Source organism: Dipodomys merriami, unplaced genomic scaffold, assembly GCF_024711535.1.
Source record: "Dipodomys merriami isolate MVZ:Mamm:240054 unplaced genomic scaffold, mDipMer1.0.p SCAF_348, whole genome shotgun sequence".
Lineage (NCBI taxonomy): Eukaryota > Metazoa > Chordata > Mammalia > Rodentia > Heteromyidae > Dipodomys > Dipodomys merriami.
The window spans coordinates 47687-74133 of NW_027205026.1; the positions used below are offsets into that span (position 1 = coordinate 47687).

At 49.5% G+C, this 26447-nt stretch overlaps 1 protein-coding gene across 7 annotated transcripts; it reads right to left on the reverse strand.

The window, feature by feature from the left end:
- Window positions 1–328: 328 nt before the first annotated feature.
- Gas8 (growth arrest specific 8) lies at window positions 329–26287 on the reverse strand. Of its 7 annotated transcripts, none has more exons than XM_069987798.1 (11): window positions 21492–21572; window positions 18878–18964; window positions 16399–16596; window positions 15306–15512; window positions 12342–12396; window positions 10718–10923; window positions 9253–9420; window positions 8840–8926; window positions 5244–5453; window positions 2610–2713; window positions 337–746 (listed from the first exon to the last, which is right to left on the reverse strand). In XM_069987798.1, the coding sequence occupies exons 1-11, from the start codon at window positions 21492–21494 to the stop codon at window positions 635–637; spliced, it is 1437 nt and encodes a 478-aa protein (XP_069843899.1). In that variant the 5' UTR covers window positions 21495–21572; the 3' UTR covers window positions 337–634. The 7 variants fall into 7 exon arrangements, with proteins under 7 accessions (XP_069843904.1, XP_069843903.1, XP_069843899.1 ...); XM_069987797.1 differs by having other exon boundaries at window positions 342–746; window positions 2610–2675; XM_069987799.1 differs by lacking the exon at window positions 21492–21572 and adding an exon at window positions 26191–26287 and having other exon boundaries at window positions 378–746; window positions 2610–2675.
- Between the last annotated feature and the right edge of the window lie 160 nt (window positions 26288–26447).

A 26447-nucleotide genomic window follows, 5' to 3' on the forward strand; every position in this document is an offset into this window, starting at 1 on the left:
AAGACAATCCATTCACTGCAGTACCTTGCTATCTTCTGGTATCTTCTCTGTGTTTCCCAGGTGTTTTCTGGAGACCCAGAAGTTCGATGTGTCTCTGCTGCTGAGTCCCTGGTCCTATACCACCTACCAAGGGAGCCAGATAGAGCCTAGCCTAAGGACAGACAGCTGTACCGTTCTGACTGGGCTTTTTGCTCATTAAAGGCCCTTGAGTCACCACTCTCCCGGGTGAGGTTCTGGCTGCCCTGTTGTTTTCCAGTGGGCAGCTATCACTCAAATGCCAAGTAAATCAGTACTGACATATGCAAACCTGCTCTCTTTACTGGGACTGTGTAGATGACTAGAGCTCTGCTAGTGCTGCCCCAAGTCCCCTCTGAGAAAGGGACACAAAGGGCAGAGGCAGAACTCTGGAGTGGGACAGACTGGACACAAACCAAGAAGGCAAAGGCCATGCAAGTGGCTCCCCCCACAGACACAGGCAAGAGACACAAGTGAAATGTGGAACACCTTCATTTGCTGACAATGAAGTCAACAAGATAAAACCTTTCTCTTGGTGGTAGAGAGTGGAACCGGCTCCGTGGATTGGGGCAGGGACGGTGCTATGTCGGGGCGCCCACAAGTCCTGCAGGGCCCTGGCCTAGGATCTGCCCGACGACAGCTGTCTCCAGGGGCTTGAAACCCAAATTGTCCAGTGGGATCCCAAAGGCCAGCAGCTTTGCCTCGTACGTGCGCAATAGGTCGTTGTGGGCCTGTGGGGACAGGGCAGGGTCAGAGAGGCAGATGAGTCTGCCTGGACCTGGGCATCATGGCAAACATGAGGTAGCATCATAGAGGGACATGAAGGGCAGAGCTGTCATGACACATCAATACTAAAGCTAACAGGCCAGGCACAGTGGCTCCTGCCTATAATCCTGGCTTTCTGGGAGGCAGAGATTAGAAGCATTGTGGTTTAAATCAACCTGGACAAAAAATTCAAAAAGAACAAAAACATCTCAACCAATAAAAGCTGAGTGTAGCAGTATGTGCCTGTTAATCCACCCATACAGGAAGTATAACAAGAGGGTTAGGGTTTAGTCCAGGCAGGCCTGAGCATAAACCCAAGACCTTATTTAAAAAAAAAAAAAACACAAGGCAAAAAGGGCTAGGCTAGGTATCTGTGGCTGAAATTGAAGAGAGCATGGTTAGCAAGTACAAAGCCCCAAGTTCACATCCTAGTACCATGAGAGAAAAAGGAAAGAAGAAAGGAAGGGTTAAGTTAGCAAGGGAGGAAGGGGGAAGGGGGGAGGAGTAAGGGAGGGAGGAGGAGGGAAAGAGATGGGAGGGAGGGAGGGAGGGAGGAGGAGGGAAAGAGATGGGAGGGAGGGAGGGAGGGAGGGAAGGAAGGATGGCTGGCACGTCAATGGCTTACTATGCCAGACCCACTGCTCACACCTTTACATGAAACTCACAACATGGAGAGAGGGGCCACCTACTCAGCAGACCTGTTGGCCGTGAGAGGTCCTAAGGTCAAATTCCAGTATTAAAAAAAAAATGGCCGAGCGCTGGTGGCTCATGCCTGTAATCCTAGCTACTCAGGAGGCTGAGATCTGAGGATCAAGGTTCAAAGCCAACTCGGGCAGGAAAGACCGTGAGACTCATATCTCCAATAAACCACTAGAAAACCAGAAGTGGTGCTGTGGCTCAAGTGGTAGAGCGCTTGCCTTGAGCTGAAGAGCTGAGGGACAGCACCCAGGCCCAGAGTTCAAGCCCCATGACCGACTTAAAAAAAAAAAAAAAAATGTAGCATAGTTGGGTCCTAACCTCTTGCTAACATTTCTCAGTGGTCAGTATCCCTCCATGCCCCGACAGAATGGCATTGAGACTGGGCAAATGTGCCTCATGCCTGTAACCCTTGCTACCACAATGCTGATATCTGGAAGACTGAGGTTCTAAGCCAGCCTAGGTAGAAACATCCTCAAGACTCTATCTCCAATTAAGCAGCAAAATGCTGGGCTGGAGGTATGGCTCAAATGATACACCCGCTAGGACAGTATGAGTTCCTGAATTCAAACATTATTACTATCTCTCTCTCTCCTCTCCTCTCCCCCCCTCTCTCATACATGCACCCCCACACACACACAAAGCAGCCAACTGAGGTACACTTAGTGCAGAGCGCAAGTCTGCTTTGAGTGCATAAAGCAGGAGGATACGGTTTTCATTAAATTTGCAACAGAATCAAAAAAGGGTAGTGCCCTGACTGCCCTAGGCTGAAGACAGTGGAGTTAATCTAGGGGAGAGGAGGCCCTCCAACTGCTCCAAGTGGCCAAGTCAATACAGTGGGGTAAGGGAGCAGCAGACAGGAACACAACAGGGGGCAGAGCCACAAGCATGCCTCATGCATGCCTATCCTGCAAGCCACCTGTGCCCCAGCCTTCACACCAGGCTGAGTGACCTTATGCAGGTGCAGATGACCTTGGGCTATGTCTGCCAACTCACATGAGAACAGTCACACCTGCCTCATAAAGTATACAGCCAGTGGAAACAGGTGGAGTCCTCAGAGACTGCTTTTAGAATGTCACCAGGCCAAAATCAGGTGCGAGATCAGAGGGAGCATACAGGAGCCACATTCATACCTTGCAGACCCGGGCCAGCTCATACTGTAGGTCCTTGATGGTGGTGTTCTTTGATTCCAGAACATCCTGAGGAAAGAGGCAAGGGTGAGTTTGAGACTCATTCCCTGCCAAAGAAGACAGGATCAATGATGGTTAGGGGCTCCCTCAATGGTCCTGAAGGCAAGGGGAGTGATGGCCTGGCTTGACTCCAGTATGGAGTGTCAGCATGGAGAAAAGTGACCTAGGCGTAAGCCCTTCTGGTACTGCCTGCATCTCCATAGAGATGGTCCACAGTGGAAACAACAAAGATGCAGTTAGAAAAGACAGGCAGCACAGCTCTAGCAGTGCAAAGACTAGTCAGTGGAGCCGGGGCCAGTGAATCACACCTATAAACCCTAGCTACTCAGGAAGCAGAGATCTGAGGATCAAAATTCAAAGCCAGCCCTAGCAGGCAGAAAAGTCCATAAAACACTATCTCCAATTAACTAGCAAAAAGCTGGAAGTAGAGATATGAATCAATTGTTAGCATGCCAGCCATAAGAAAAGTCAAGCGAGAATTTAAGGCCCTGAGTTCAAGTTCCAGGACCCCCCCAATTCCACCCCCCAAAAAAAAAGACAAAAAGGGCTGGGAAGGTGGCTCAGTAGTAGAGCGCTTGCCTTGCATGCATGAGGCCCTGGGTTCGATTCCTCAGCACCACATAAGCAAAAAGAAAAAAGCCGGAAGTGGCGCTGTGGCTCAAGTGGTAGGGTGCTAGCCTTGAGCTGAAGAGCTGAGGGACAGCGCCCAGGCCCAGAGTTCAGGCCCCACGACCGGACCCAAAAAAAAAAAAAAGAAAAAAAGAAAGAAAAAAAGACTGGTCACTGGAAACCACTCATGGATTCTTAAAGTTCTAAGCCCCCAGCTGAAGCCATCCCACCATTCCTGGGCTAGGAAGATCCCAGACAGAGGTAGGCCTCCAATCCCAGGGCTACATTGCCACCAGCACCTGAAGCCCTCCCCCCCCCCCCCCCCCCGTGTGTTCACTACCAGAGGCCTGAGACCCCAGGTCTAACCTGGATCTCCCAAGCACCAACTCCCACAGTGCAGGACCTACTGCTTTGCTTTGGTAAGTGAACAGTTTCCTCAGCCAAAAGCATGGACCCTCCTTTTCCCTCCTCCATCAGGAGTGAGTCCTGTTCAGTCAGACTCTTGACAACTCTGAACCAGCCTACCTGCTGCTCCCTCTCTAGCCCTTGGTTCCCTCTCTGACAGAGTAGACTCTTTGACCCAGTCATTCATGTCCAGAATCTTCTATGGTTTCAGATTAACATTACACACATGGGTGCTGCTGACAGACTTCTGTACTTGCATCAAATGAAGGGTCTCAGTCAGCATCCTCTAACACCTGAGTGCTTCCCAGGACAGTCACCAAGGTCTTCCCACTATGCCTAAGGCTGCAGGCTTCAGGTCAGGATGGTGGACATGCAGAGAAGCAAATGGGACCAGAGTGCTTTCGGTGGAGACTAGGCAACTTGACTCAAGGTTAATCCTTAGAGCCTTGAATTTGTGGTAAGCAGATGGCATTTGTGTTCAGCTTAGCTGTATGTTGAAACACCTTACAAACGCCACCTGTGGAGCTTGAAGATAAAAACACATCCACTACTGCTACACATGTGCCTCTCTATTACAACACAGCAGATGCACCAAGTGATGGCAACCTCGTGCTCTGGAAGGACCAACCCTTGCAACGGGCTGGCCTTACCTGACTAGCCTGTTGGTGGTATCAGGACCAGCTGTTTTCAACTCAGAAGTAACAAGCCATGTCTACCAACATGACGCCCTGTGTGCCTCTAAGGGTCCCCCAGGAATCTACACTTACTTGGACTACTTGAGGCCAACCATGAGCCTGAGAGCCAGCCAGTCACTCTAGCTTTGTAGGATTCCCTTCATCTTGTAGCATCCCCCACCCCTACCCCAAACCCAGGAGGAAAGGGACATCAACTAGTGCCAGAAGCCTGACCAGCAAATAACAGGCGAAGTTCTGTTGGAGGCTGTGGCCTCCAGCCTGCCGTAAAAGCCAAAGCCACATCCACTTTATTTACTAGGGTCTCCATTCTGTGCCCAGCAAAGTCCCACAAGAACATGATAGTGAATGATACGTGCCTGCGCTCAACCCCTGGTACTCACACTCTCCCTCCCTGATGAGCCAAACTAGACCGTCGAGGGTGCCTCCCAGAACTGCAGCCATCTCTCAGGACTGCATCTGGATCTGTCTCAAGCGACAGAGGAACTCAGGCACCACAGAGCTGAAAGCAGAATTTCCACTCCCAGGCCATCCTCAGGAAACTAAGCAATTAGCACCTGACACATGATGATAAGCTACTCTGCAAAACTGAAATGGCAGAGGGTCAGAAGTTCTAAACTACCATGAGATTAAGAGACGGGGGGGGGGGGGGGGGGGGGGGGGGGGGGCACTCAGGAGAGATGCAGGAAAATCCATGAGAATAAGCTCCTGATGCACATGAGCCAGGACACAGAAGCCTGCCACAGTCAGTAAGCCTCTCTCTGTCCATTCGAGGTGGCACAACCCAGTAGTTAGGGGACCACCACAAGTATTGAGGCCATATGCTGGGGCAGAAGTATAGGCACCTTCTAGGGATCCTTTGGGGACCTACCTCCAGCTTGCGAGATACAAGACTCAAGGCTGCAGGGTCCAGGTTGGAGGCTGCCAGCAGTTCATTGAACTGCACTTCCTTCTTCTCTACAGCAACATTCAGTGCCAGCAACTTGCGCTCCAGCACCAGATTCTTGAAGCCTGTCTTCTGCTGCACTTCCTGGATGGCGGCAGTGAACTTCCGGTAGAGCTCATCCCTCTCCTGCTGCACCTGTGGGGATGATGCTGGGGTAGGTGGCCAGGCCCCTCCCCTGGAGCCATCTCACTGGGGATAAGATGCTTCCCAATCCTGCTGGAACCCCTGGCTCTACAGAATTACGCTAGTGCCACACTAGTGCCACACCCATAACTTACAGGTCCGCGTGCCATGCACAGGGACCTCTGTGCCGGCCTGTCTCACACTACATGCAACCTACCCTTTGTGCAAAGAACTGACGGTGGGCAGCAGTCTACACAGCGAAAGGCATGAATGAAACATTAGTATGAGTTCTCTCAGGAAGCAGTGGAGTACACCAATAAGAACTGGAGAGCCAGGTGCCGGTGGCTCATGCCTGTAATCCTAGCTACTCAGGAGGATGAGATCTGAGGATCGAGATCCAAAGCCAGCCTGGGCAGGAAAATCCATGAGACTCATCTCCAATTAACCACTCAAAACCTGAAGTGGCTCTGTGGCTCAAGTGGTAGAGTGCTAGCCTTGAGCTGAAGAGCTGAGGGACAGCGCCCAGGCCCAGAGTTCAAGCCCCATTGCTGACCAAAAAAAAAAAAAAAAAAGAACTGGAGAGTCCCACTCAGAGAGCTGCTCCATAGGTAGGTCACAGCCAGCCTTGCCCCAGTTAGAGCTATGGGTACAGACAAGAAGCAACCCCAATCATTTTCCTATGGGAGCCAGTGTATTGCACAGCCAGCAGGCAGGGTCTGCAAGAGGGCCTGTGGAGTATCCTACACACAGTTAGCATGAGCCACAGGTCTGTTCCTCTATATCAAACCTTCAAGCAACTGCCTGTCAACCGGAGTAAGGCAGTCCTTTCCCATTTTCTACCCCTTTATCTAATACTGTGTAATTTTAAAAAAAAATTGGGGTTGGGAAGGTGGCTCAGTGGTAGAGTGCTTGCCTTGCACACATGAAGCCCTGGGTTCAATTCCTCAGCACCACATAAGCAGAAAAAGCCAGAAGTGGTGCTGTGACTTAAGTGGTAGAGTGCTAGCCTCGAGTTAAAGAGCTGAGGGACAGCGCCCAGGCCCAGAGTTCAAGCCCCATGACCAAAATAAAACAAAAATCAGAGAGTCTTTTAAACTACTATTGCCTGCATGAGGAGCAGGAATCTCTCCTTTCTTATTTCTCCCTACTTTAATCCTGTTAAACAAAAGTAATTCCTTGCTAAAAATTAACAAAAAAATTAGAGAACTTTCCAGTAAAAAGTAAACACCCTTTAAACCCAGTTCCCAGAGGTCAACATCACTGTGGTCATTTGGTCTGTCTCTTTCCAGAATATTCTCCACACACAAAAAGAAACATATAATACTGTTAGGAAGGAAATGGATTTGTGCTACAACACAGAAGCCTTCCCCTCTCCCGCCACTTTGGAGTATTTGGGCTTGAACTCAGGGCCTCATGCCTGCTAGGCAGAAGCTCTACCACTTGAGCCATATCCTTAACCCTTTTTGGCTTTGGTTATTTATTTTTATTTTTATTTTTTTGTCAGTTGTGGGGTTTTTGCTCAAGGCTAACGCTCTACCACTTGAGCCACAACACTACTTCTGGCCTTTTCTGCGTATGTGGTGCTGAGAAATCGAACCCAGGGCCTCATGCATGCGAGGCAAGCACTCTACCACTGAGCCAACTTCCTAGCCCTGCTTTAGTTATTTTTTAAAATAAAGTTGCAATTTTTTTCTTAGTGCTAGCCTCAGAACTGCAATCCTAACTACCCCTCTGTGCGGCTGAGATTTTGTGGCACATACCATACCCACTTTATTTGTTAAAATGGGGTCTTGCTGACTTTTTTCTTGCTGACCTCAAACTAAAAACTTCTCAATCTCTACTTCCTGAGTATCTAAGATCACAAGGGAACCTGACCACACCCATACACACTGCAGCTTTTCACATGGCAGCATACATATACCACCTTCCCAAGGCAGTGAACACATTATCTGTGTCCTCTCCAAGTATTGCACAGTTTGACAGATTTTCTTTTTTTTTTTTTTTTTTTTTTTTTTTGTTGGGGGGGGGGGTCCGGTCGTGGGGCCTGAACTCTGGGCCTGGACCCTGACCCTCAGCTCTTCAGCTCAAGGCTAGCGCTCTACCACTTGAGCCACAGGGCCACTTCTGGCTTTTTTTCTTTTTGTTTATGTGGTGCTGAGGAATTGAACCCAGGGCCTCAGGCATGCAAGGCAAGCGCTCTACCACTGAGCCACCTTCCCAGCCCCGTGACAGATTTTCTTATATCTATTTCTCTGCCAGCTGACATGTAGAATGCCAGTGCCTTTTGGTCTCTAGATTTTATTAGCAAATATGAATCCCTGGGTCAAGTCAGAGACACTGTATCTCAAGCGTCTTCAAGTGGAAGGAAATATAGCAGATAACATACACTGCAACCCAGGCACATCTCTGCTTTCCTCATTCCACTAACATTGGCCTTAAAAATGACAGAGAGGCTAGGCACCGGTGGCTCACACCTGTAATCCTAGCTATTCAGGGGGATGATATCTGAGGATCACAGTTCAAAGATAGTCCGGGCAGGAAACTGGGTGAGACCCTTATCTATAATAAACTACTCAAAAAAGCTAGAAGTGAGCCGGGCGCTGGTGGCTCACGCCTGTAATCCTAGCTACTCAGGAGGCTGAGATCTGAGGATCACGGTTCAAAGCCAGCCCGGGCAGGAGAGACCGTGAGACTCCTATCTCCAATAAACCACCAGAAAACCGGAAGTGGCGCTGTAGCTCAAGTGGTAGAGCGCTCGCCTTGAGCTGAAGAGCTGAGGGATAGCGCCCAGGCCCAGAGTTCAAGCCCCACGACCGACAAAAAAAAAAAAAAAAAAAAAAAAGCTAGAAGTAAGCCGACGCCGGTGCCTCATGTTTGTGATCATAGCTACTCAGGAGACTGAGATCTAAGAATCATGGTTCCAACGTAGCTGTGGCAGGAAAGTTTGTAAACTCACATCTCCAATTAACCACCAAAAAGCCAGAAGTGTAGCTGTGGATCAAGTGGTAGGGCACTAGCCTTCAGAGCCCAGGCCCTGAGTTCAAGCCACAGGACAGGCAGACAGAACACACACACACACACACACACACACACACACACACACACACACACACACACACACACACACACACACACACACACACACACACACACACACACACACACACACACACACACACACACACACACACGCATGTGTACTTGCACTCTCAACTACTCAGGTTGGGTTGGCTTGAGCCCAAAACTTCAAGACCAGGCTGGGCAACAGTGAGACCTTGTCTCTTTAAAAAAGGAAAAGAAACAAACAAAAAAAAACGCTGCAAGGAGTGAAGAGCAAGGTGGCCCTGTGGCTCCCAAACCTGGAGACAAAGTGTCTACAACTTATCCATAATGCTCACCTTAATGAACCTCTGCTCCAGCACCTCATGCTCCCACTGCAGGTCTTTCAGATCCTTCTCAGAAACCTTCAAACGTGCTTTTGTACACTGCAAGAAAATAGGGAGTAAGAGTCAAAAAGAACTCAGGACTCCACACACCCATGTAACAAGACCAGATTCTAGAAACAAAGCCTAGGAAAGGTACCAGGGACTCTAGTGCAGCCTATACAGCTGCACTGAAGTGTATGAATACATAGAAGACTAGGGCCTTGTCTCCCCCTACAGAATTTACAGCCCCAGAAAAACAAAGGAGAGGGTCCAGATTCCCAGATCTCCCTTTTCCCTTTCTAAGGGATGCACCATGCGCATTCAGAGCCTTTTTTTTCATGAGTCCAAGAGGTATGTTACAGAGAGCAATTTAGCAGGGAACTCACAACCAGAATGTGTTTGTCCCTTTCGTAGTTCGCAAGCTTCCTCTGCATCTCGCTCATTTCCTCTCGTGCCTTCTGGAGAGGCTCTAACAGTCGCCTATTCTGCAAAGACACCTCCGCCATCTCCCTCTCTAGGTGTTCTTCTTTCTTCCGCATATCCTCCATTTGCTCCTGCCATAACCATAACAGTGCAAGTGTAGCAGAGGCTCAGCCTGAGGGCATACCCTGGGTACCCATCTTACCACAAATGGATCCTGCCAGCAAAGTGTGTGTGTGTGTATATGTCAGTTCAGGGCGTGAACTCATGGCTTGGTGCTATCCTTGGGCTTTTTTGCTCAAGGCTAGTATGCTACCGCTTCAAAAATAGTACTACTTTTAGCTTTTTTGGGTTCTTAATCGGAGTTAAGTTTTACAGAGTTTCCTGACCAGATATGATCCTCATATCTCAGCCTCCAGGGTAGTTTAGATTACAGGAACTTAGCTGATCTAAGGTCTCAGAGTCAACTTGCCTCAAAGGAGGGCCTGCCCTGTGTCTGCTTACAAAAATCTGTTAAGTTTCTATTTCCCTGATGTTGTATATTATTTTCCTGGTGTGATGTACAAATTCCCATCCCAGTTACAAGCCTCCTTACACTCTCTTAGAATGTGACTCACCCCCCAATTCCTGTAGTCCACTTAACACCTTCATAACACCTCTTCTCAGAACTGACCCTACCCCCAATTCCCATAGTCTACGTAATGTAACCCATGTGACCCACCTGACTGCCCCCTAAAATTCTGTTTAAATTCAGCCTACACCTATCGTTGGCTGCTGCTTCCATTCCTGCTTGGAATAGTCTGGCAGGTCTATCCCCTACTAAAGCCTTGAGCTCATATTGGACGCTCTCACTCGCCTCACATTTCTTACATCCAACAGTATTTTTGTAGTCTTAACTCATTCTGAATTTTCTAGGAATGTAACCTCCCATACAAAGTGAGAGGTTACACTCTGTTCAAGACTGTATCAAGAGCTATCCTCCCCTGCAGGAAACCCTGCCACCGTCAGCATTGAGGCCTGCTGACAACTGCCTACTCTGGATACACTGTGGCCATAATGTAGTGCCTACTACAGTTCTGTGTGTGTGCACATGTCAGAATGCCCCTTATGTCACATCTTCCCCCTTCAGCACAGTTAGTGAAACACCTTGATTGTGATCAATTACAGGTATAGCTACCATACGTCCGTCGTCCACTATAGTTCTGCCCAAGTATGCACACATCAGAATGCCTTTAACACTGATATCTCCTTCACTAAATTAGTTAGGAAAACATGGCTGTTTATGAATTTCAATAATAGTAGAGGAGCAATGGACAGTACTTCTACAGAAAAGAGAATTGGGTCTGGCAGGAACAAGGGCTTTGACTGCATCCCTAGGTTCTGTCGACATTTTTGGACAGGCAGAGCAGGTCTCCTGGCCCATGTCAGAACCTTGAGGGAGTTGATGAGGGCCAGGTTGTTGAGTGTGATGTCATTGTAGTAGTTCTTGATGTCAGTGAAGGCCTCCTCATGACGGTGCATCAGGGTATTGATCTGGCCATTCTTCCTCTCCTCCACTTCATGGATTTCAGTCTTTCTCCGTAAGTCAAGCTCATCTCTCAGCATTTTCATCTTCTTATCATACTTGGCCTCAATTTCTGAAAGGCAAAAGCACACATACCAGCTTGGAAAAGGACCAGCTACCCAGGAGGCAGGGCTGGGTAGGATCTTGGTTAAGGGCCAACCTGGGAAAAAATGTTTTCAAGATCTCCTCTCAATCAATGAGCTAGGTGGGGTAGTGCATACCTGTGATCCAAGGTAGGAAGAAGGCCACAGAAGGAAAAACACTATCTGGGGCCCACCTCAGGCAAAAATATGAGACCCTACCTAAAAAATAACTAAAGCAAAGAAGGGCTGTGGACACGTCCCAAGTATTAAAGCAACTGGCCTACCAAATGTGGAACTCTTGAATTCAAACCCCAATGGAAAAATACTGTGAAGTAAATGAAATTTAAAATAAATAAATAAAGATGAACAATAATGAATCATAATCTTAGCTAGTAAGAAGGCTGAGAGCTTAGGATCTTGGTTTGAAGCCAGCCCAGGCAAGATAGTCCATGAGTATCTTATCTCTATTTAACTACCAAAAAGCCAGAAGTGGAACTATGGCTCAAGTGGTAAAGTTCCATCTATGAGTGAAAAAGGCAAACAAGAGCACAAAGGCCCTGAGTTCAAGCCCCAGTATCAGCAAGGAAAGAAAAAGCCCCACATGCCTCCTCCCGCCCTCCAACAACAACAACAACAGCAACAAAAAAAAAAAAACCAAGAAGAAACAGCCCACATGTCCCCTTTCTAAAACCTGCAGTTAACAGCAGGCAGTGCTTTTACAATGTTGTGAGAAGCATCATTCTTAAGAATATTCTTCCCCATAGCTGCTGGCTAGAGAAGGCTCCAGTGTCAGAAGCCAATCTGGTTTAGTATCAAGCCCTGTAATCCGTGTTTGGCTCAGCACACAGGCCTTGGTTAGTACCACTGAGATTAACTGACAGTGCTGGGGACCTGAGTATGGTATTGATCAGTTAGTTATACTGGTCAATAACAAAAAGAACTGTGTGCTAAATATATCACCTGTCATCATCAGCAGAAAAACTGCACCTTCCCTTCACTGGAGTTTGGCAAACCTTGCATGTATGGCCTTTTTCCTGACACTAGCCAGTGTTCTGGGCCATGTTTACAGGTTATTTTTTTGTTTCTAAGTATTTTTGTGGTTGTCAATCCTGGGAATTGACCTCAGGGCCAAGATGCTGTCCTGAAACATTCTTTAGATACTCAGGAGGCTGATATCTGAGGATCAAGGCTCAAAGTCACCTGGGCAGACAAATCTGAGAGACTCTTATCTCTAATTAAGCAACAAAAACCCCAAAGGGGATCTGTGGCTCAAGTGGTACAGTACCAGCATGTTGAGTGAAAAAGCTAAACGACCGAGGGGAAGGAGGAGAGGGGGTTAGAGGATGGGGGGGGGGGGGGAGGAGGAGACGGGTGAAGGGGAAAGAGGGGAGGGGAGGGGAAGACTGACCTCGAACTTGCCTTTCAAAGTCATTCCGCAACTTGGTGATCTCCTCAGCATGTTTCTGTACAGGTAAGAACGAAACATTACTACACAGGAAGACTGAGTACACCTTTCTCACTCCTCTTTGTTGGTCGTGAGTCTTGAACTCTGGGCCTGGGCACTATGCCTCAGCTCTTCAGCTCAAGGCTAGCGGTCTACCACTTGACACAGTGCCACTTCCAGTTTTCTGGCAGTTAATTAGAGATAAGAATCTCACGGACTGGGCTGGGAAGGTGGCTCAGTGGTAGAGCACTTGCCTTGCATGCCTGAGGCCCTGGGTTCAATTCCTCAGCACCACATAAGCAAAAAGAAAAAAAGCCAGAAGTGGCACTGTGGCTCAAGTGGTAGAGCGCTAGCCTTGAGCTGAAGAGCTGAGGGACAGCATTCAAGCCCAGAGTTCAGGTCCCACAACCCAACCCAAAAAAAAAAAAAAAAAAAGAATCTCACGGACTTTCCTACCCAGGCTGGCTTTGAACCTCAATCCTCAGATCTCAGCCTCCTGAGTAGCTAGGATTACAGGCATGAGCTACTGACACCTGGCTCACTCCTCTTAAGTCAAAACAAATCCTCACCAAATGTACTCATTATCTTGCCCATGTAATTGTAACCCCTCTGTTACATATTTTCACAATAAAAATAAAATAAAATAAAAAAACAAAACAATTCCTCACCATTGGGAGAAAACTCAGTGCAGCTGACCCCATATTGCTAGAGCTGGTTGCTTGATTCCCTCTCCTCCAACTTCATGGAACGTGTCCAGAGTAGCATAGCTTTGGCAAGTTCTACATTCCATAACTCACTTCCCTCCCAGAGGTCATCTCTAAGCCTGAGAGACATGAATAGACAGGAGCACTGAACGTGGCTGAGACTCCTCACTCAGGCTTTCCTGCAGACCCAGGCTTCCTCCAATGACCTCACAACCAGCAGAGACACAGGCTTCCTCCAGTACCCTCACAACTTGCCTTACTGTTGCTTAGAGCAGCTTTCAACAATTATTTTAATCAAGCGGTGCCAGTGGCTCACGCACATAATCCTAGCTACTCAAGAGGCTGAGATCTGAGGATCACAGTTTGAAATTAGCCTGGTCAATTCAGTCTGTGAGACTTTTTTTGGGGGGGGAGGCTGGTCCTGGAGCTTGAACTCAGGACATAGGCTCTGTCCCTAAGCTTCTTTGTGCTCAAGGCTAGTGCTCTACCACTTGAACCACACCTCCACTTCTGGCTTTTTCTGAGTGATTTTTTGTTGTTTTATTATTTTATTTATCTTGTCAGTTCTTAGGCTTAAACTCAGGGCCTGGGCACTGTCCCTGAGCTACTTTCTCCTTAAGGCTAGCACTCTACTACTTGAGCCACAGCACCACTTCAGGCTTTTTCTGTTTATGTGATATTGAGGAAATGAAGGCAGGGCTTCATGCATGCTAAGCAAGCATTCTACCACTAAGCCACATTTCAAGCCCTGATTTTGTTTTTGCTTTCTTTTTTTTGCCTGGGGCTTGAATTAAGGGCCTGGGCTCTATCCCTAAGGCTCTTTGTGCTCAAGGCTAGCACTTTACCACTTGAGCCACAGTGCCACTTACAGCTTTTTTGAGTAGTTAACTGGAGATAAGAGTCTCACAAACTTTTCTGCCCAGACTAGCTTTAAGCCATGGTCCTCAGGTCTCAGCCTCCAGAGTAGCTAGGATTACAGGCATAAGCCACCAATGCCAGGCTCTGTGAGACTATCTCCAATAAACTACCCCCCAAAAAAGTAGAACTGTAGTTCAAGTGACAAAGCACTAGCCTTGAGTAAAAGCAGCTCAGCAACAGTGCCCAGGCACTGAGTTCAAGCCCCAGGATCAACGCACCCATGCACATGCACACAGACACACACAGACACACAGACAGACAGACAGACAGACAGACAGACAGACAGACACACACACACACACACACACACACACACACACACACACACACACACAGGCAGGCAGAGATTATTTTAATAAGCAACTATATATTTACATTTTTGAATAAACATTTATTTTATTTATTTATTTATTTATTTTTGTCAGTCATGGGGCTTGAACTCTGGGCCTGGGTGCTGTCCCTCAGCTCTTCAGCTCAAGGCTGGCGCTCTACCACTTGAGCCACAGTGCCACTTCCAGTTTTCTGGTGGTTTAATGGAGATGAGTCTCACAGACTTTCCTGCTTGGGGTGGCTTTGAACTGCAATCCTCAGATCTCAGTCTCCTGAGTAGCTAGGATTTCAGGTGTGAGCAACCATCACCTGGCTACAATAAATTTTTTTTTTTTTTTGGGGGGGGGTCTGGTCGTGGGGCCTGAACTCTGGGCCTGGGCACTGCCCCTCAGCTCTTCAGCTCAAGGTTAGCGCTCTACCACTTGAGCTACAGCGCCACTTCCGGCTTTTTTCTTTTTGCTTATGTGGTGCTGAGGAATCGAACCCAGGGCCTCATGCATGCAAGACAAGCGCTCTACCACTGAGCCACCTTCCCAGCCCTCAATTATTATTATTATTTTTTTTTTTTTGGGAAGACTCAGTAGATCACTTTGGTCATGTAACCCAGGCCTTAACATTAAGCAAACCGCCTACTATCACTTAATTAATCTGAAACCAGCCATCTCATGCTTCTGAAAAGACTAGATAGGCTAGAAACCTCAGCACCCTCACATGTCACTGCAGTCTACAATGCCACTGAGTTTTATGTTCAGACAGCTGAGGCTGAGCTGCTTCTAGGCACCAGACAAATGTTTGTCAACCCAACATCCAGAAAGAACCTTTAAAACAAAAATCAGAACAAACATCCTTCCTCCTAAATTCTCAGAAGGCTCCCAATTGATTCAGGTCCAAGTGCTATCCTCACAATGGCTGAATAATCAGGAGACTAGCTTCATGTCCCCACGGTCTGTGAACCCACATCCGCTCTTATACTTACCAGCCGGAGATTCTTCACCACAACTTCGTTGGCTAGTTCCTGTTCCTTAAGCTCCACCTTCAGTGCCCGCATATCCTTGCGCAGTACACCCTCCTGAGTACGGTGCTCCTTCTGAGCCAGCTTCATGACGACAGTGCCCTCCGCCTTCATCTCAGTAAGGTTGTTCTGGTGCTCATACAGCAGGTGCTTCACCTTCTGTTTGTACACCTACAGGGCAGAGAAAGGAACCACCTCTTACTCACACACCTGAGGTACACTGGAGAAGACCAAGACTGGCACATGAGACACATGCCCAGCTCACCTGGAGCAACATGGGCAGAGCCAGGTTGCAAGGAAGTCAGCCTGACCGCACAGCTCCAAGCTCCTGTCTGTCGTACTATGGAGGCTGAGATTCAAACATGCAGGGCCTGCAGGGTCTCTTCCCCAGGAGTTTCAGTGAAACTTCTTTCCCTCAGCCTCCTTTAGAAAAAAATCTCATCCTAGGGGCTGGGAAGGTGGCTCAGTGGTAGAGCACTTGCCTTGCATGCATGAGGCCCTGGGTTCGATTCCTCAGCACCACATAAGCAAAAAGAAAAAAGCCGGAAGTGGCGCTGTGGCTCCAGTGGTAGAGCGCTAGCCTTGAGCTGAAGAGCTGAGGGACAGCGCCCAGGCCCAGAGTTCAGGCCCCACGACCGGACCCAAAAAAAAAAAAAAAAGAAAGAAAAATCTCATCCTAGCCGGGCGCTGGTAGCTCACGCCTGTAATCCTAGCTACTCAGGAGGCTGAGATCTGAGGATCGCGGTTCAAAGCCAGCCCGGGCAGGAGAGACCGTGAGACTCCTATCTCCAATAAACCACCAGAAAACCGGAAGTGGTGCTGTAGCTCAAGTGGTAGAGTGCTAGTCTTGAGCTGAAGAGCTGAGGGACAGCGCCCAGGCCCAGAGTTCAAGCCCCACGACCGACAAAAAAAAAGAAAAATCTCATCCAGCACAAAGGGCACAAAGGGCTGTGACCCCAAAGCAAGGAGAGAAAATGCCCTCGCCCCACCATCATGTTCTATTTCTGTGCTGTTGCAGGATGAGCCCAGTAGAAAAGGGCAGGCCAGCCTCACTCACCTTGATCTCCACCTGATGCCTCTCCTCTGCCTCCTCCATCTCCCGGTCTTTGTTTCGAAGCTCAGCTTTCTTCTCCTCCAGCTGCCTCCGAGTAATCTCCCAAAAGGTGTGGATCTTGTCCCGTTCCAGCTGAAAGTAGTTGCGCTCCTCTCGCTCTCGGTCCAGCTCCTCCCGAATGCGGTTGACATGCTCCTCCACCTGACCAGGCACAGGGTACCAGGTGAATCACACTCAGGAGCTCATCTACCACCTGGGATGTTTTGGCAAAGAGAAGCAAGGAAGAAAGAAGTAGGGACCAGAAAATAAAGGGCACCAGGCGCCGGTGGCTCACGCCTGTAATCCTAGCTACTCAGGAGGCTGAGATCTGAGGATCATGGTTCAAAGTCAGCCCTGGCAAGAAAGTCTGTGAAACTCTTATCTCCAATAAACACTCAGAAAACCAGAAGTGGCACTGTAGCTCAAGTGGTAGAGCGCTCACCTTGAGCTGAAGAGCTGAGGTACAGCACTCAGGCCCCACAACCGACTGACTAAATAAATAAATAATAGATAAAGGGCTAAAAGTAAAAGGTTAAAATACAATGTGAGGACATCTCCAGGGACAGTATATAGTCAACAAATGTCAGCATTCTCTTAATTCCAGACAATGATCATAGAACAATTAAGATAATTCTCAGGGACTTATTTGTTTATTTATTGTTTGTGCTAGTACAGAGGCTTAAACTCAGGATATCTCACTATTGATTTGCTTTTTTGCTCAAGGATGGCACTACCACACCTCTATTTCCAACTTTTGCTTCGTAATTGGAGATAAGAGTCTCATGTTCTATTGATTTTTTAATTTATTTTTTTGGGGGGTGACAATACTGGGGCTTGAACACTGGGGCCTTTTCCTCTCGTTTAGCTTTTTGTTCAAGGCTGGCGGTCTACCACTTGAGCCATAGCTCTGCTTCCAGCTTCTTGCTGGTTAATTGGAAATAAGAATCTCATGGACTTCTCTGACTGGATTGGATCTGAACCACAATTCTCAGATCTCAGCCTCCTGAGTAGCTTGTATTATAGGCATGAGCCATTAGTGCTCAGATATTATCCTGGCAATTTATATTACATAAATTTCTCAAAAGAGGGCTGGGAAGGTGGCTCAGTGGTAGAGCGCTTGCTTTGCATGCCTGAGGCCCTGGGTTCGATTCCTCAGCAACACATAAGAAAAAAAGAAAAAAGCCAGAAGTGGTGCTGTGGCTCAAGTGGTAGAGTGCTAGCCTTGAGCTGAATAGCTGAGGGACAGTGCTCAGGCCCAGAGTTCAGGCCCCACGACCGGACCCAAAAAAAAAAAAAAAAAAAAAAATTCACAGGGCTGGGAAGGTGGTTCAGTGGTAGAATGCTTGCCTTGCATGCATGAGGCTGTGGGTTCGATTCTTTAGCATCACATACGCAGAAAAAGCCAGAAGTGGCTCTCTGGCTCAAGTGGTAGAGTGCTAGCCTTGAGCTGAATAGCTGAGGGACAGTGCTCAGGCCCAGAGTTCAAGCCCCAGGACTGACAAAAAAAAAAGTTCACAGCAAGCACTAGTAGCTCACACCAGTAATTTCAGCTACTCAGGAGGCTGAGATATGAGGATTGTGGTCCAACACCAGCCAAGGCAGGAAAGCCTGTGAGACTTTTATCTCCTACTAACCACCAAAAGAGCCAGGAGTGGAGCTGTGGCTCAAGTAGTAGAGCACTAGCCTTGCACAAAATTGCTCAGGGACAGTGCCTAGGTCCCAAATTCAAGCCCCAGGACCAGGGGGGGACAAAAGCCAGAAATGAAGCTGTGGAAAAAGCTCTGAAGTGCCCAGGCCCCGAGTTCAAACCCCAGAACCAGGAAAAAAATAAGCAGACTTCTATCAGTCAACACACTTTGACCCAGAGCCAAATGAAACTGAAAAAGTAGGTTACAGAGAAAAGTAGGACAGGCTTCTATCTTTCTTGGGAATCTTACTTCCCTTGACAGACAAAACAAACACCAGCCCAGAGGGCTCTGAGTTGAGAACACTGAGCAGAGGTCTGGGTCTCCAGGAAGGAACACATCAAGATCTGACCAGTGCCTCAGCAAAACAACATCTTTCCATCATGGACTCTCAGTGTCACTCAGAGTTAAAAACAGGATTCATGTTCTATTCGACTCACACGGTGTTAGTCTGCCACTACATGATATTGAGACTTCTTGTAAATATCCAAACTTGTAACTTCTCTTTAAAACTCAGTGAAGAAACAGCACTGGAGTTCGGTGCACACAAGGCAACCACATCGTGAAGTGACTGCAGCGGTGTTCTGCATGGGGTGCAAACCTCCCAGTCTCCTTTAGTCCCTGCCCACCTGCCAGATCCTATAGGCTTCCAAGTCTGCACCTCAAATGTACAGTTCACAGTGACCAGCCCTGGCCCTGTACATTGTCCAAGTCGTTTTCACCCCACATTAAGATTGGACCGCATAGGCTCTACTCACCTGTTCCTTGTTCATGTCCTCTGGAGCAAGTCCATCAACAATAGGAGTGCCTTTGGCTTTGCCTTTCTTCCCTTTCTTTTTGGGTGCCTTTGTTTAAAGAACAGATGATTAAGTAAAGGCTACTCTGCCTAATGGCTGGCTCTAATTTGTTCCTTTGAGTATTCAAGAGCAAATGGCTATATCCCTACTGTTCACACTCTTGGAGTACTGTCCTGAATTTTCCCACTTTTTTTATTATCATGGGGTTTGAACTTTGGGCCTGGGCACTGTCCATTAGCTCTTCAACTCAAGGCTAGAGCTCTACACTTGAGCCACAGTGCCACTTCCGGTTTTCTGGTGCTTATTTGGAGATAAGAGTCTCATGGACCATGATCCTCAGATCTCAGCCTCCTGAGTAGCTAGGATTACAGGTGTGAGCCACTGGCACCCAGCTTGAGTTTTCCCACTCTTAACCACACACAAACAAACACCAGCCAGGTAATGATGGCTCACATCTGTAATCCTAGCTACTCAAGAGATCAAGATTGGAGGATCAAAGTTTGAAGCCAACATGGGCAGGAAAGTCTGTGAGACTCTTATCTCTAACTACCAGAAAACCACAAGTGGAGCAGTGGCTCAAAGTGGTAGAGTACTACTCTTGAGCAGAAAGCTCAGGGACAGCACACAGGCCCTGAGTTCAAGCCCCACAACCGTCAAAACGTAAAAAATAAAACACATTTGGAGAAACACAAGAGAAATCAATCTTCTTTCCAGAAAAATACTCCCCACCCACCCACTCCTCATCTGCTTCCATGGAGGAGAAACCCATCCCAGGCTCATTCATTCCTTCGCATAGGACAAAGATTTCTTTGGTCTGAATGCAAAATTTACTTGGGGGGTCACAAAGCAGAATCTCCAGTACACACTGCTGAAATTAACATGATGGCTATAATGCTTAGTAACTACCACAGAAAGACCTGCAAAAACAAAAAGTGCTCAATAAATGTATGGAGAAAAGACTCCACTGCAAGAATCAGTAGTGACAATATATGGCTTCCTTTTTTACAGATAAAACCTCTTCAGAAAATCCTATCAGGCTGGGAAGGTGGCTCAGTGGTAGAGTGCTTGCCTTGCATGCATGAGGCCCTGGGTTCAATTCCTCAGCACCACATAAGCAGAAAAAGCCAGAAGTGGAGCTGTGGCTCAAGTGGTAGAGCACTAGCCTTGAGCTGAAGAGCTGAGGGACAGCGCCCAGGCGGAGTTCAGGCCCCATGACTGGCAAAAAAAAAAAAAGAAAGACTAAGCAAGCAGCACTCACTGTGGGTACTCCGTAAATGGGTTACTAGATCACATGGCTCTTGGGGCCATGCTTCACTTTAACAGTTTTGATAAAGGTAAGAGAATCTTTTGTTGTCTACTTGCTTCCTGAGGCCATTCCAAGCTCTACCTTCTGCCTCTGCAACTCCCAACTTTCTCCAGCCTGTGTTGTTTTCTTTTTGTTTTGCTTTTTGTCAGTCATGGAGCTTGAACTCAGGGCCTGTGTGCTGCCCCTGAGCACTTTTGCTTAATGCCAGTACTCTATCACTTGGAATCATTTCTGTTTTTCTGATGGTTAATTGGAAATGAGAGTCACAGTTTCCTGCCCAGGCTGGCTTTGAACTGTAATCCTCAGATCTCAGCCTCCTGAGTAGCTGGCCTGTGATTTTATGTTCTACATGTCTCTATAATATTTTTATCATTACCAGTTTTACAAGAAAATCCTTCAAAATGTAAGAGAAAAGAAAACCAGCCAGGTGCAGCGATGTATGCCTGTAGTTTCAGTTGCTAAGGAGGATATGGTTATTGGACCATTGGAGCCCAAGGGTTCAAAGCCAGCATGAGCAAAGTAGCAACTCCTTATAGGAGGAGGAGGAGGAGGAGGAGAAAGGGGGGTGGGGAGAAGGAAGGGGAGGGAAGTGGGGGGTGGGGAGAAGATAGAAGAGTGGGGAAGAGGAAGAAGGGGAAAAAATCGCCTGTATTTCCACAAGCTAGTGATAAACGTGTATTTAAATGTTATTATTCCCCCAGTCGGTTTTCAAAAGACCCATCCTCTGTAAACTGAGCTCCCCATACACTGCTTTCTAACCGCCTACAACAAAAAGGGAACCCCAATGGAAGGTCCTAACGGCCCTGGAGGAAGCTGCGCACCCTGGGTGTGGGGACGTGGGGGCCAGCTCTTCTTTAGCGGCGGGGGGCCTCACTACCCGGGGAGCCGAGAAAAAGCCCTGCCACGCTCGTTTCGGCCGCCGCGCCGGGCTCCCTGCGCTGCCGGCGGCCCGGGTCTCTCGGTGGACGGGTCTCCGGCGCCATCCCGGACGCCGAGCGTGCTAGACGCGGCCCCGACCCCGCCGGGGAAGCCCTGGGTCCCGGGTCCGGCAGGCGCCCGTCTCCGCCGCGCGCTCTGCAAACCAGGCCCGGCTCGGCTCGGCTCCCGACCGGCCCCGCGCGCACACCGAGCGCCCCGGGACGGCCGAGTTCTCGCGGCCGGGCTCCAGAGCGCCAGGCCTCCGCCCCGCCCGGAGCCGCCCCGCCCCCGGCTGGCGGGGAACAAAGGGTCTTAAGTGGACGCCAGCCCGGGACCCTCGTCCCGCCTCACCATGACGCCGGCGACCGAGACCCCCGGCGGCCCGCGGACTACCACTCCGGCCCAGAGGCGGCCGCGCCGTTTCCCGGCAACCCGGGCGCGGTCCCGCACGAACTCTCGGAGAGTCTCGCGATATCTCGCCCACCTCTGCAGGGCAACTACGGGAGTGCGTCCCTGGCAACGCGGGCTGGCACGAAGTCTCGGAGAGCCTCGCGATACCCGCCCGCCTCTGCAGGGCAACTACGGGAGTGCGTCCCTGGCAACGCGGGCTGGCACGAAGTCTCGGAGAGCCTCGCGATACCCGCCCGCCTCTGCAGGGCAACTACGGGAGTGCGTCCCTGGCAACGCGGGCTGGCAGAAGTCGGGAGGGGGCGCTGCTCTCGGTGCCTCTGGCTCTGCCGCCGCTGCGTTGACTTGGGCTCTCCGACCAGACTGGTGCTCCGTGGGGTGTTACCCGCACCTGCGATCAGAGTCTGCCACGCAAGGCGCGCAGGATCCAAGTTCGAGCTGCGTATCTGCTCCTAAGCTTACCCACCGTGACACCTGAGAAAGACGCATGCTGCCTGGTGAGGATCAAAGGCGCACACGCGCGCGCACACGCACAAGTGAGTTCTAGTTCTGCTCCAGGTTTTGAAGTCAGCAGGTCTTCCCTTCAATAAAGTGTTCTGCAGGCAGGCGGCAGTGACTTGAGCCTGGAATTCTAACTTTTCAGGAGGCTGAGATAGACGGATCCCGGTTCAAAGCCAGCCCAGTCAGAAAAGTTCAAGAGACTCTTATCTCCATTGACCTACAAAATGCCAAAAGTGGAGGGGGAAAGTGGGGGACAGCTAGGGAAGGGGCAACATTGTCCAAAAAGAAACGTACTCTTTACCAGACTTACATAAGTGTAAACCTTCTGTACATCACCTTTATAATAACATTTTTTACAAAGCCAAAAGAAGAGATGTAAGTGGTAGAATTCCAGCTTTGAGCAAAAAAAAATATCAAAAACACAAGAACATGAGTTCAAGCTCTAGTATTGCCACACACTCTAAAGAGGGGGAAGGAGAAGAAACTGTTGCTTGAAGAGAGGACAAACTGGAAATGGACATCAGAGACTCCCAGAGAAGACTGCAGAAAAACATTATGTTTCTTCTCTGATTGTTATGGAAACAACTAACCACTGAACAATTCTCAAAGCAACTCTCTAATTCCTGAAACCACCCCATTACCTACACTTAATGTTCTACATCAACCAGAAGGCTATCATAAGCAGGTGCTTGTCCTTAAAAAAATGATCTTATAGAGCAGGGTGCCAGTGGCTTACACCTGTAATCCTAGCTACTAAGGAAGCTGAGACATGAGGACCACGGCTCAAAGCCAGCCCAGGCAGGAAAGTCTGTGAAAACTCTTATCTCCAATAAAGCATCAAAACAGCCAGAGGTGGAGCTATGGCTCAAATGGTAGAGCACTAGCCTTGAGCAAAAACATTCAGTTCAGGGAAAGTACACAAGTCCTGAGTTCAAGCCCCAAGACCAGCACATTCAAAAAAAAAAATTACAAGGTGGTGCCATAGCTCAGTGGTAGAGCTCTTGTCTAGCATGCACAAGGGTCTGTGTTTGATCCCAAAACAATGGAAAAAAATGGTCTTGCAGCCAGGCGCCAGAGGCTCACACCTGTCATCCTACCTACTCAGGAGGCTGAGATCTGAGGATCGAGGTTCAAAGCCAGCTGAGGCAGGAAAGTCTGTAAGACTCTTATCTCCAATAAACCACTAGAAAACCAGAAGTGGCACTGTGGCTCAAGCGGTAGAGCTGAAGAGCACAAGGACAGCGCCCAAACCCAGAGTTCAAGCTCCATGACCGACAAAAAGAAAAAAAGAAGAAAAAAAGAACTCCTTTCAGTAAACAGGGCAAGAAAAAGAGGGTTTCATTCAAGAAAGCCTGTACAGGGTTTGCATTTGTCACAGACCAATAGCACAGCTTGATATAGCAGTACGGATTGCAGAGATGAATAGGGAACACTGGCTGCAGACACCCTGAGCTCCAAACAAAAACCAATGTGACCTCTGAATTTCATCTTGAACTTGAGGTCTGATTTTTAGGGGGAAAAAAAACCTTTTCTTCACATGTATGCCTTTCATTCAGCAACAAGCTGTGCAGCTCAGAAATCCAGACAAACTTGTGGAATTGAAACCGCTTTATACAACTATTTAATTTAAAATAATAATGAGGGAAGGGATGACATTGTCCAAAAAGAAATGTACTCTTTACCTGTCTTATGTAACTGTAACTCCTCTCTACATCACAAGGAGGAGGGAGAGTTAGAGGAGGAAGAGGAGAAGGAAGAAGAGGAGGAGGAAGAGGAAGAGGAGGAGGAGGAGGAGGAGGAGGAGGAGGAGGAGGAGGAGGAGGAGGAGGAGGAGGAGAAGGAAGAGGAGGAGGTGGCAGCAGCTAGATGTGGTAGCTGCTGTAATCTTAACTACTCAGGAGGCTGAGATCTAAGGATTGTAGTTTGAAGCCAGCCCAGACAGTGAAGTATATGAGACACTCATCTCGAATTAACCACCAAAGGCTTAAGTGTTAGAGTGCCAGCCATGAGCCAAAAAGCACAGGGACAGTGCCCAGGTCCTGAGTTCAAGCCCTAGGACTAATAACAAATAACAGTAACAACAACAATAGTAATAATAGTAATAATAGAAACCCAGAAAAATGGTATCAAACTCTCCTGTAAAATACTTGAGCACGTGTTAATACATACAAACTGGGAATTTTGTCTAATGTTTCTTAAAACAAAAGCAAGTGACCCAGACAGCCACATCAGTTCACTGAAGGTCTGGATATTATTATAACCAGACTGGCCTTTTTTTGGGACAGTACTGGTGTTTGATCTCAGGGTTTGTGCTTGCTAAGTAGGTGCTCTACTGTTTGAAAGTCTCTATCCTTTTTTGCTGTGGTTCTTTTTATAGGGTCACACTTTTTGCTTAGGCCTTGCTAGACCTAGATCCTCCTTTGTTTCACATTGTAGCTGCAATGATAGACAGGAACCAGCACACCAGCTTTTTCTGTTGAGATTAGGTCATGTAAACCTTTTTTCCAAGGCTAACTTGAAGTCATGATAGTTATGATTACATCCCAACTAGCATCAGCCACCTACAATATAGTCCTCCCCTTTGTTTTAGAGGTAAATATTGTAATACTGGAAAATGAAATGAGTCACTGTATATATAACTAAAGCTTCAGAAAGACATAGTTGCCAACCTAGAAAGACACCCAACTAATTGGGAAAAGATATTTACCAGCAATATATAAGACAAGGGCCTAATATCCATTATATACAGGGAACTCAAGAAACTAAACCCTCCCAAATCTAACCAATCATTAAATGGGAAAGGGAGCTAAAGAGAGACTTCTCAGAGGAAGAGATAAAACTGGCAAAGGAAATGTTCATCATCCCCAGCTTAAAGGAAATGCAAATTAAAACCTCCCAGAGAAACCACCTTACCCGGGTCAGAATGGCCTATATCCTAAATTCAGCCAACGTCAAATGCTGGAGGGGATGCGCAGAAAGAGGAACCTCCGGCTCTGCTGGTGGGAATGGACACTAATACAGCCCCTCTGGAAAGCAGTCTGGATGGTCCTCAGAAAGCGAAGTACGGGGCTGGGAAGGCAGCTCATGCATGAGGCCCTGGGTTCGATTCCTCAGCACCACATAAGCAAAAAGAAAAAAGCGGGAAGTGGCGCTGTGGCTCACATGGTAGGGCGCTGGCCTTGAGCTGAAGAGCTGAGGGACAGCGCCCAGGCCCAGAGTTCAAGACCCACGACCCACAAAAAAAGACGGAAGCCTCGGTAGAGGCGGCCGCTGGCCGTGGAAGTCGCACGACAGACCGGCAGGCGCCTTCGCAGGCCTGGCAGGAGCGGAAGATTCCGGAAGGAATGTTAGCACGTCTATCACGTCTATTTTTTTTAACCCTGCAGTCGTTCGGGAACCCCTCCGCGTCTCCGTGGGCTGCGAAATCACTCCAGAGGCTGGGACTCCGGCCTGGACTCCGGGCGCGGGCGCTCTGCTGGGGGCCGGGCTGAGCGGGGGCCGGGCCGGGCCGGGCCGATCGGACAGCTCCGTGTGACTCGGACGGTCAGGATGGCGTCTTCCGAGACCGCGGGGACGCAGTGGCGCTCGGTCTCCCGGTGGCTCGGCCAGCCCCTCCCCGCCCCCTCCAAGGCGCGCTCCCCTCCAAGGCATGCTCCGGGCAAGGACCGGCGCGCCCCTCCAACGCGCGCCCCCTCCAACGCGCGCCCCCTCCAAGGCGCGCCCCCCTCCAACGCGCGCCCCCTCCAACGCGCGCCCCCTCCAACGCGCGCCCCCTCCAACGCGCGCCCCCTCCAACGCGCGCTCCCCTCCGAGGCGCGCCCCTCCAACGCGCGCCCCCTCCAACGCGCGCCCCCTCCAACGCGCGCTCCCCTCCGAGGCGCGCCCCCTCCAACGCGCGCTCCCCTCCGAGGCGCGCCCCCTCCAACGCGCGCCCCCCTCCAAGGCATGCTCCGGGCAAGGACCGGCGCGCCCCTCCAACGCGCGCCCCCTCCAACGCGCGCCCCCCTCCGAGGCGCGCCCCCTCCAAGGCATGCTCCCGGCAAGGACCGGCGCGCCTCCTCTAAAGCGCGCTCCCGGCAAGGCGCGCTTCCCTCCAAGGCGCGCCCCCTCCAAGGCGCGCTCCCTTCCAAGACGCACCCACCTCGGTCCCCAGCTGCCACAGTCGCTTCCCAACGGGCGTCGTGATCCTCAAGTCCAGGTTTTCCGGGCCGGGGGCACCGGCGCCGCCTGCGCCCTACCGGGGCCCTTCCGCCCTCGGCCCCGCCACGCGCCACGCGCAGCGGGCTCCGCACAGACGCCTGGGGGTGGACGACCGGCGGGCCGGCGGCCCGCGGGCGGGAGGCGGCGGCGAGACCCGGGCGGGTCCCCGGGCGGGCGGGGCGCGGGGCCAGGACGTGG